General features: G+C 51.4%; 5 protein-coding genes across 5 annotated transcripts; 4 read left to right on the top strand and 1 right to left on the bottom strand.

Moving 5' to 3' along the window:
* Positions 1–94: 94 nt before the first annotated feature.
* On the bottom strand, positions 95–3,008 carry BDW74DRAFT_184280 (beta-glucosidase H; the record flags this gene model as incomplete). The annotated part of the gene is made up of 6 exons (XM_073730772.1): positions 95–760; positions 827–1,809; positions 1,870–2,096; positions 2,150–2,558; positions 2,621–2,727; positions 2,779–3,008. 6 exons carry the CDS (start codon positions 3,006–3,008, stop codon positions 95–97), a joined length of 2,622 nt encoding a protein of 873 aa, XP_073577648.1.
* Positions 3,009–3,526: 518 nt separating this feature from the next.
* BDW74DRAFT_184281 (uncharacterized protein) lies at positions 3,527–5,154 on the top strand (the record flags this gene model as incomplete). Its single annotated transcript, XM_073730773.1, has 2 exons — positions 3,527–3,713; positions 3,770–5,154. 2 exons carry the CDS (start codon positions 3,527–3,529, stop codon positions 5,152–5,154), a joined length of 1,572 nt encoding a protein of 523 aa, XP_073577649.1.
* Positions 5,155–5,794: 640 nt separating this feature from the next.
* On the top strand, positions 5,795–7,746 carry BDW74DRAFT_189663 (uncharacterized protein; the record flags this gene model as incomplete). The annotated part of the gene is made up of 6 exons (XM_073732027.1): positions 5,795–6,074; positions 6,139–6,216; positions 6,278–6,718; positions 6,775–7,233; positions 7,297–7,391; positions 7,476–7,746. 6 exons carry the CDS (start codon positions 5,795–5,797, stop codon positions 7,608–7,610), a joined length of 1,488 nt encoding a protein of 495 aa, XP_073577650.1. The 3' UTR covers positions 7,611–7,746.
* A 285-nt stretch (positions 7,747–8,031) lies between these two features.
* BDW74DRAFT_121096 (uncharacterized protein) lies at positions 8,032–8,786 on the top strand. Its single transcript, XM_073722015.1, has 2 exons — positions 8,032–8,133; positions 8,202–8,786. The coding sequence occupies exons 1-2, from the start codon at positions 8,092–8,094 to the stop codon at positions 8,685–8,687; spliced, it is 528 nt and encodes a 175-aa protein (XP_073577651.1). The 5' UTR covers positions 8,032–8,091; the 3' UTR covers positions 8,688–8,786.
* A 1,031-nt stretch (positions 8,787–9,817) lies between these two features.
* BDW74DRAFT_184284 (uncharacterized protein) lies at positions 9,818–10,095 on the top strand (the record flags this gene model as incomplete). Its single annotated transcript, XM_073730774.1, has 1 exon — positions 9,818–10,095. A coding segment is annotated over one exon (278 nt), but the record flags the coding sequence as incomplete, so codon positions are not given.
* Between the last annotated feature and the right edge of the window lie 27 nt (positions 10,096–10,122).

The raw sequence follows: 10,122 nt of genomic DNA on the forward strand, positions 1-10,122 counted from the left end.
GGCCTTAGGTTGATATGGTGCATGTACGTCCTTCAATTTAAGGGCCTCCCGTCCCCTGCCTTGAAACGGCTACATTTTCTGTCTTCGCAATCTTTCAGTCCGCCAAAACCGTGAACCGTGATGATCTGAGATTGGCAGCAGGCTTGCCAACCTGGAACTCCGCCACCACCCCAATATCACGCGAATGTCTCGCTGCGATTACCTCAAAGACGGCACCACCATCCACTACCCACTCGTGTCGTTTGTCATCCCAGTAGGCAACGCTAACCCAGTCCAAGATTGCCGATGCTGTTACGGTCTCACCCGGCTGGACCATCACCTTGTTCCATCCCTTGAGCTCTCTTCTCGGCCTGGTTAAGCGAGGGGCCGTCTTGGGCGAGACATAGAATTGCACAATGTCCTTACCGGCCATCTTCGAAGTATTTGTCACATCCACCTTTATCTCGATACTTTCCGAACCTTGTTCAGAGAATTGAAGCTCCGTCGAGCTAAGCCTGGCATTCGAATACTCGAAAGTGCTATATGATATACCGAAGCCGAACGGAAAAAGAGGTTCGATCTGGAGTCGATCCCACCATCGATACCCGGCGAATACACCCTCGCCGTACACAACGCGATCGTTATGGCCGGGGTAGTCAAGCGATGATGGATTTTGTTCGTAGATTTTCGGGAATGTGATGGGCAACTTGCCGCAAGGGTTTACGCGGCCGAAGAGGACATCTGTGAGGGCATTTGCGTGTTCCTGGCCTTGATACCATGCCTACAGCCATCGACTCATGTTAGCCTGATTTCTTTCCATGTAGATTCAGTGATGATGTTATCTCACCTGGACGACAGCGCGAACCTGGCTAAGCCAAGGCATTGTAATTGGTGAACCAGTCTGATTGACAACGACTATATCTTGGTTGGCTTTGGCGACGTTGGAAATTAGGAGATCCGTTTCTTTGGGCAGATTCATCGAGACCATGTCACTGGTCTCAGACTCCCACTCGCGGTCCTTGCCAACAACCATTATGACGAGGTCGCTCTTTGCAGCCAGATCGACAGCTTCACTCATGAGGTCCCTGGTTTCTTCCTCCAAGAAACCAACCCGCCCTCCGTCCTGGATTTCTTCGCGCAAAAGATCGCCCGCGAAGGAGAACTCGTAAGGCTCCGGCTCACGGCTGACTCCATCCAGAGTCAGTTCATATTCCCGACCAGCTTCTAGGTGAACCTGGATGCGTTCCTCAGGAGAACCGTAACTCATAAACAAAGGAGACTTGGGCGACCACCATCGTCTAGGGATATCAAGTATGACTCTCCCATCTAGCAAAAGCCGTCCAGGACCGCAAGAGGAGAGCGAAAACCAGTGCTTTCCTGTGGTCTTTGGTGTGAGAATTGTACGCCCTCTGTACGAATATCTCTCCCCAGTCGTCAGGCTATCTGGCAATGTGTCATAGCATACCAGGATCGAGCTCTTCCGATGTTCCTCGTACACAACATCGCCGGAATGCTCCATATTGGTCCAGAAGGACAATACCCACCCGGACTCGCCGGTAACGGGGTTTCTCATGACACTGGGATCCATCAACGGTATGTACCGATGGCCCTGCATTCCGGGAGCATAGGCAACCCCAGCGCCAATACCCGCCTCCTCGACGGCCTGTTTTATAGCATCCAACGGGATAGTTCTGTAGTGAGGTAGCAGATCGGAACTACCCCCGCCGGATTGTACTGCTCTGCCAGCATTGGGGCCGATCACCGCAATGCGCATCGCCGGCTGAACATCCAGTGGCAGGATGTTCTTTTCGTTTTTGAGAAGGACAATTCCTATGCGAAAGTTTTTAGCCTCCGCTTATCTTTCAATGACGGGATGCCTGGATTACGAACCTTCAGCCGCGCAACGGCGCATGATTGCTCTGTGTTCAGGAAGGTCGACTGCCTTCTCTTCGGGCTCCTTCCAGTCAGGCTCAGAGCTCTTGCCGACTCGGTGCAGGAGCTTCAGCATCCGACTGGCGCATTCGTCAATTCTCTCTTCGCTGATTAGGCCTTGTTTGTGAGCTTCGATCAGATGTTTTCCCCTCCTCTTGACGGGACCTGGCATTTCGAGGTCTAGCCTGCGTCACGAAGCGGTTAGCATAATAACGAAACCAGCGAATGACTACCATACCCGTATTCAACCGATGGAACAACTGTATTGGTCCCAAACCAGTCGCTCATTGCAACGCCGTCCCATCCCCACTCCTCTCTCAGAATATCGCGGAGGAGATGCTTGTTCGCAGAAGCGTACGAGCCGTTCACCTTGTTGTATGCTGTCATCAGTGACCACGGATTGCTCTCCCGCACTGCAATCTCGAACGGCTGGGTGTGAATTTCGCGAAGAGCGCGCTCGGATATTTGCGCGTCGACAAAGAAACGTCGGTGTTCTTGGTCGTTGGCAGCAAAATGCTTGATGCATGTTGCGATGCCCGCCGCTTGGATCCTTTTGATATATCGCGCCGCCAGCTTCCCGCTCAGAAAGGGATCCTCGCTGTACGCTTCAAAGTTTCGGCCGCCGAGGGGTGTCCGCGGGATGCAAACTGCAGAGTGAGAACAACTGTTAGCGATCATCGTCTATGGAAAACTGGATCTCCTGAGCTACCTGTAGGCCCAAGCAAAACATCGATACTCTTACTGCGACACTCTGCGATCAGGATGGTACTCATCTCGTCGATCAATTCTGGATCCCATGTGCTTGCTAGAGAGACGCTGACAGATTCAGTTAAAGAGCGCCGTGTTCAGCAACATGGGGTATCATACCCGGAAGGCAACGATGCCGCCGTCACTCCGTCAGTGAACTGCCCTCCGCGTACACCAACCGGTCCATCGGAGCACTTCATTTGCGAGATCCCAACACGAGGGACAGCGTTGGTGCGCCACATGTCCGCGCCGGCCAGGAGCTTTACCTTCTCTTCTAGGGTTAATCGAGGGAGCATGCTGGCTGCATATCCAGCCGCGCTCATGTTTGTGTTCACGAATGCGTCGCCCATTTCGTCGACGAGAAGATGAAGTAAAAGAAAGAAAAATAAGAGGACTGTACTGGAATCAACCCCGCATATTACTCCAGATTGCGCCTCCAGCTCTGACTTCTTATACAGCATAGTGAGGAGACCGGAGAACGGGCCGCTGTCCGATCTGCTAAGAACCCCACTCACTCAGAGAAAGCGCCAAGTCCGTGTCTCCGCGCCGCTAACCTGCGCCAGCCATGGGTCTGACTCTCTAGCCCAGCTTTGGTCTCGCGAACATGGCCAGTCTTCCAATGTGCGGAGACTTGGATTCTCGCCTCCCCAGGATTTCCCCGACCTTTGGTTTTCCCCCATGGCACCGGGCTCGCAGTGACCACTCGTCCCATCTGCCCTGAGATCGTGCCATGCCTTGGCCTTTTTGTATAAATACCATGAATAGTTTTCCCTGCAGAGGGAAACCGGCACCCTGATCTGTCTTCGTTCAGTCTATCTGGCCATCGTCCTTTACGTCTTAGTCACAAACAACTTATCCTACGAGAGTTATGGCTCCAAGCACACTGGATCAGCGGCCTCGTCGGACCGTTGCTGAGATCAAGGCAGCGGAGAAAGACAAAGGCTGGCAGATGAATCCGTCTCTCATCCGCCTATACAGCATCCTTGTCCCTGCCTGTCTGATGATATGTGTCACAAACGGATACGACAGTTCCTTGCTCAATGGATTGCAATCTGGTACGCCCTCTGGCCCGGTAAACCTTCCTCACCTGACTGATGTTTTCTGTCGACAGTACCCAACTGGCAGGAATACTTCAACCACCCAACGGGTGCTATCTTGGGCTTCATGTCGGCTTCATACCCCCTCGGCGCCATCCTATCCACCCCGTTCTCCGCTATCATCTCTGATCGATACGGCCGCCGATGGTCCATTTTCGTTGGTAGCATCATCATGATTGCTGGCGTGGCCATCCAAACGGCCTCAAATAATTTAGCTGCCTTTATCACCTCACGAACAATCGTCGGCTTTGGAATCACCCTCGCTTTAACGGCAGGGCCTGTTCTTATTTCCGAGCTGGTACATCCTAGCCACCGAGTTTTTGTCACGGCGCTCTATGCGACAACCTTCTATATCGGCTCGTTGATATGTGCCTGGGTGGTGTACGGCACACTGGAAATCCACAGCTCCTGGTCTTGGAGAACCCCTACGCTACTACAGGGACTGCCAGCGGTTTTCCAGGTAGCATTTATATGGCTGCTCCCCGAATCTCCTCGATGGCTTATCCACAAAGGGCGGGAAGAGGAGGCTCTGCAGATTCTCATCCAGTATCACGCCAACGGAGAACAGAACGACGAGCTCGTTGTTGCCGAGTACTATGAAATCCGAGAGGTGCTCCGCGCAGAGCAAGAGGTTGAAACGAACAGTATCAAGCTCTTCTTTGCTACACCAGGAAACCGCAAGCGGCTGCTCATCATTGTTATCCTCGCTGTGGCAGGACAGTGGTCTGGCAATGGACTGGTATCATACTATCTGTCGAAGATTCTGGCAACCATCGGCATCACGGAGCCAAAAGAGCAGCTCAAGATCAACGGCGCCATAACCTGCACGAACTATGCCACGTCAGTCTTTGCAGCTATCGCTGCAGCCCGCATCGGCCGCCGCTGGCTTTTTGTTGGCGGTGGTCTCGGGATGTGGCTGACATTCAGCGCTCTCACCATCGGTATTGCGGTATACAACGAGCTTGAATTGGATGGAGCCGGTAAAGCCGCTTTGGCTTTCATATTCATCTACTACACCACTTTCAATCTTGCCCTCAACCCGACGCTCTACTTGTATCCATCCGAGATCCTACCGTTTAACCTCAGGGCAACGGGTATGAGCGTACTAATTTTCACTAACAAGGCGGCGCTATTCTTCAACCAGTTCGTGAACCCGATTGGGATGGACGATCTTGGCTGGAAATACTATCTTGTCTACGTGGCTTGGCTGCTAGTTGAAGTTGTCCTGTTTTACGTCTTCTTTCCTGAGACATTCGGGAAGACGCTGGAGAAGATTGCGGAGGTCTTTGATGCACCCGCAGTGTCGGGGGACGAGGGCCACTCCGATGAGAAGGAGAGGGAGGCCAAGGTGGGGGCTGTGCATGTAGATAGTGTTCCTGTGCATAAGCAGACAGTCTGATGTAGGAAACAATTAGTGTGGACCTAAGTAGTGGGAGGCTACCTATAGAAATCGCCAGCAAATTAATGTATACTACCCGTACCGAGAAAGGAATATCTGTCGTCCCAGTCCGCGCTTTCTTCTCCAGGTATCCCGTTCTCTGACCACGCGTGCAAGCAAGCCTGTCCGAAGACTACGCGTCGGCCTAAGCTCCGACTGAGCGAGACAATATCCAATAATGACTTGCGTTGGATGCACCAAGCCTCGCCTGTGCAAGCCTAGTTTACTAGCGACGGGGAGGAGGCTGCTCTCTCCGGCTGTTACTCTTGACTCTGCTTCCCCACCTCTCTGGGCCTTCTCTCCACCAAGGTAGACTCTCGATCTTATAAGCAGCTGTTTGTCTCCCTCATCACCTCAATACCCCCTGATAGACTCTCATGTCAAAATGGATTCGCTTACGGTTAAACAGGACGAAGCTCAGTTGCTATCCCATCCCACGCGTCCAGCGAAATCACATTGTGACATCAACAGCCCCATTGAATACGTCGATCCGAAATCTCATCCACATCTCAAGACCCGTACGCACCTTCCTCCTCCGCAAGATGACACAGAAAAGACGCAGCACAAAGAGACTTTGCTTTTCGCCCGTGCAGACGTTCCGATGGAATTTCCTATCCTCCCCCTCCAATGGTCAACCTACCGAAAGCTCGTTACAACCGTCATCGCCTGTGGCGTTACTGTCATGGCAGCCTATGCGGCTGGCGAGTGCTCGCCGGCTTTCGATCAGTTACACAAGGACTGGGGTGTTTCAAGGGTGCCGTATAACTTGGGAACAACACTGTTTACAATTGGTTTCGCGGTGACTCCGATGCTCCTTGCCCCTTTCTCGGAGGCTTGGGGACGGAGACCGGTGTTTTTGGGGAGCGGCGTGCTTTTCACTGGTACGTGCTATCTACAATGGTCTGGAGCTCTGGTTGGATGGCTGATGTAGATTATTTTTGTTAGTTTGCCTCGCAGGATGCGGAGCTAGCAACTCCCTCGCCGGCTTGCTGGTTGGACGGTTCTTCTTGGGTGTAGCAGGGTGTTCGTTGAACCAGTACCCTCTTACGATCGAACGGCTAGCAACTGATAATCAACGCAACAGCTTCCTTCTCCTCCATAGTGGGCGGCGTCATCAGTGACATCTACGCCGACCACGAGCGGAACGTTCCCATGGCCCTCTTCTCTGGTGCAACTCTATTCGGAACCGGCCTCGGCCCCCTCGTGAGTAGTGCCATTGCATCGAGGACGACCTGGAGGTGGATCTACTACTCTCAAGCTAGCGTCAGTGCATGCTTCGTCGTCCTTCTCTTTTTTTTCTTCGACGAGACAAGGGAGAGTGTTTTGTTAGCACGATGGGCGGAAACGATGAACGAGTACTTTGAGGAGATGGAACAAAGGGGCTGCTATGGGGTTTATGGCGTTCACGGTCCTGAAGGTCTAGGAAGCAATGGCCCGGTGCGTATCCGGTATCGCCTGGAGAGCGATTTGGGCAAATCACTCTCGCTCAAAGAGAAGCTGGTACTGTCCTGCGCGAGGCCATTCTGTAAGCCACGATTCTTTGACATTATTCGTCAAGCGTCCCGGTACTGATACGATTAGCATTCCTCATCACCGAGCCCGTCGTCTTCTCCTTCTCCTTTTGGGTTGCCTTCAGCTGGGCAGTCCTGTACCTGAACTTCGGCTCCATCCCGCTCGTCTTTTCGACGACGTATGGCTTTACACTTGAGCAAACCGGAGCTGTGTTTACCGTGATACTGATATCCTCAATACTCGCAACGCTCTTGAGCATCTTCCAAGATAAGCTCGCGCGGAAGTACCGTCTCTTCAACGCATCGGCTGAGTCTCGCCTCTACTTCGCATGCATCGAGTCCATATTCTTACCCATCGGGCTGTTCTGGTTTGGCTGGACTGCACAATCTACAATCCACTGGATAGTTCCAGCGCTGGGAATTGGATGTTCAATTGTGGGGATCTTCTCGATCTACCTCGCGACGTTTAATTACCTTGCTGATGCGTACGCCGAATTTGCGAGTTCGGCGATCGCGGCACAGTCGTTTTGTACGTCTCCGCTTATCTAACTCCCTTGGACAGTGAAATGTACTGATGCAGCGCTGTGTCTAGGCCGAAACATTCTCGGCGGCGTTTTCCCACTCGTCACAAATGCCATGTTCGAAAATCTGGGGTATGGGGTGGCGGGGAGTATCTTGGGCGGTGTTGTATGTATGCTCCTTCCTCAATAGCGAGTGTCTAGGGTGTGACATTTTACATATTTGTTAGAACTGACGTCCGTGCTTCTCTAGGGTTTTGCCTTGACACTCGTCCCATGGGTCCTCGTTGCCTTTGGGCCGCGGATTCGCGCGAAGAGTCGGTTTGCATCTGCCTCTACGAATACTACTGAACGCGATAGTGGAGGGAGATCTGCAGATTCTGCTTGAAAGAACTGGGCAAGTGTGTCCCTTTGGAACTCTCAACACTACGATCGGTCAATACAAGTCGGCATTCATTGATCATGAGTTCGTTTCAGTTGTTAAGTGGCGAAAACATGGTGGCGAGAAGATGCAGGCAATGATTCGTTCAATCCGAACCGGCATAATTATGGTGGAATTTGAGGGACTAAATAACAATCAAGAATCCCAAATCGGCCCGTTTTAATTCATGCATCAGTTTCAGATGCTGAATTGGCAAAGTTATGCAGAACCTGGAAGATCCACCGACATTTCTAAGTTCAGCTTGATCCGACATAATGATGCTGGAGTAGTGAACTTTGAACAATGGGATGGAACGTCAGCGTTTCATACTCGGACCACATGACATGCAGTCATGACATGTTCGTTTTGCCTATCTCAAACAACACAAAGGCATAGCGAATACCGCTAGAGCCATACCAAAGAACTTTGAAACTGCCACCTGCGTTGAATGATCACCTCCAAGTCTTATATCTTGCATCGTGAGCGCTCGGTATATTTAAAACACCGCTTCAAACCAAAAATAGAATCATCATTACTCATCACCTTGAACTTGAACAGAGCCAATTAATTATACCATACCACACAAACACAATGCATCTACAACTCACATTTATGATTACCGCGCTGGCCGCAACTCTCCCCGTCACCCAGGCAGCCCCTCCCGACCGCGCCACCGTCACCGTCGCCGACACCAAACCCACCGATACCACCGACAGAACATTCGATTATGACGTCAACATCGGTCTCTACAGCTCCCCAGGATATCAGTACAACGTACCAGTCGGCGTCCAGCACCAATGCGTGAATCTCGAGAGAAAAAAGTATCCTGAAGGCCTGGTGTCCGTGGAGATCCCTGAGGAATACCGGTGTCGCTTTTGGACGGGCCGCTGGTGCCATGGTGGTGGGACGGGCGATATTAATGGCCCTGGCGGCGAGATCGAGGAGAAGTACCGTAAGAAGCTCAATTCTTTCAAGTGCTATGCGGGTACGAAGAAGGTTGAACCTGAGAATGGTGATGATGATAAGAAGAAGAATGATCATTAGGAGCTTTCTTAGGATTGGGGCTAGCTTGGGTTATTAGCTAGCTGGATTGGAATTGGGCTTGAGGTTAAGGCTGAGGCTGGACTAGCTGGGCTAAGCCCGCTGGCTGATTTGTGAGGGAGACCGAGGAGTTTGTGTATTAGGGTTGTCATAGTAGGTTAGACTTTGGTGTATATACTGCTTTGCTTTACAGTTTCAAAACAGTGGAATGTAATTTTTTAGTTTCTCATCTGGAAGTGGGAAAATGCACTGGTGTAGAAGCCTTCAAGGGTTTCCCATATGCAATGGTTTTGCCTATTATGCCAGCGACAAGGGCTACGTACAATTATAGAAGTACAACCAATACTTTCTATAGATCGATACGCTATCCTGCTATCCAGATGTATCATCAACATTTTGCTTGTATTTGCGGTCTTCGTGGGTAGAGCAGGCTTGCGAGGTGGGCATAGGTATCTAGAGACAATATCCATCCCCTGCCCTTCTAGTAGCAATACAGAAATATAGCTAAGAAGTCCATAATAGAGTAGTCAGCCTAATATACATGTTCGGGCTACGGGGCATAGCCTATAGAGCATCTAATGGCCGGCTCTAGTACCTATACCGCCATCATGACCCCGCGATTTGGATATCGCATATCGAAAATTGAATTGTTGGGATGAGGATAGGCTAGGGTTGTTGAGATCATTTGCAGAGTGCAGGCGTGACTACAAGTGAGATCCGTGTTTCATTCTTTGGATGTACTTGACTTTGTACACTCTGCTTGATCTAGGTTTGGAACAACAAGATACAACAAAGAACAGCTGTATGATCACTTGAGCAAGATGCTCTCATGACCTTTCTAAGCGAATCAGCTGCAAGCCGAGACAAAGAATCCGGATACTGAAACTGGCGCTATATGAGATATGAACCATGCTCTATTCCACGCTAACTAACTCAGCTTTATGGACTGGGGGATATAGCAGATTATATAAGGAGCAGCTCACTCCACACAACCATAAAAATAGCCCTTCTGTTTCATATCAAACCCGAATTACGAATCTGAATCTGGAATTCACCTGAGACTGACACTGACACTGACACTGAGATTTTGCGTCACAACACACACAACAAAGAAAACGAACAGACAAACCAACATGCGTCTCTCACTAATGGCACTAACCGCGTTGACCGCGGCCCTCCATCTCACAGCAGCAGCCCCGACCGCAGCCCCAACCGCCAAAGACGGCGATTTCCCCAAAGATATGTGGATCAAAAAGATCGAAGGCGACCGGATCGTCGCAGACCTCGGCGCCGGCGAGGGCCACAGCGAGCAGCACTGGATCACGGTGCAGACCGAGTGCCAGGAGATCGACCGGTCGCCTGGCCATTTCCCCAACGGGATCGAGTGGATTGGGATGCCTGATGGGTATCGGTGTCGGCTTTGGGAGTGAGTGCGCCG

The sequence above is a fragment of the Aspergillus multicolor genome (assembly GCF_047715735.1).
Source record: "Aspergillus multicolor strain CBS 133.54 unplaced genomic scaffold BDW74scaffold_59, whole genome shotgun sequence".
In the NCBI taxonomy this organism is placed as follows: Eukaryota; Fungi; Ascomycota; class Eurotiomycetes; order Eurotiales; family Aspergillaceae; genus Aspergillus; species Aspergillus multicolor.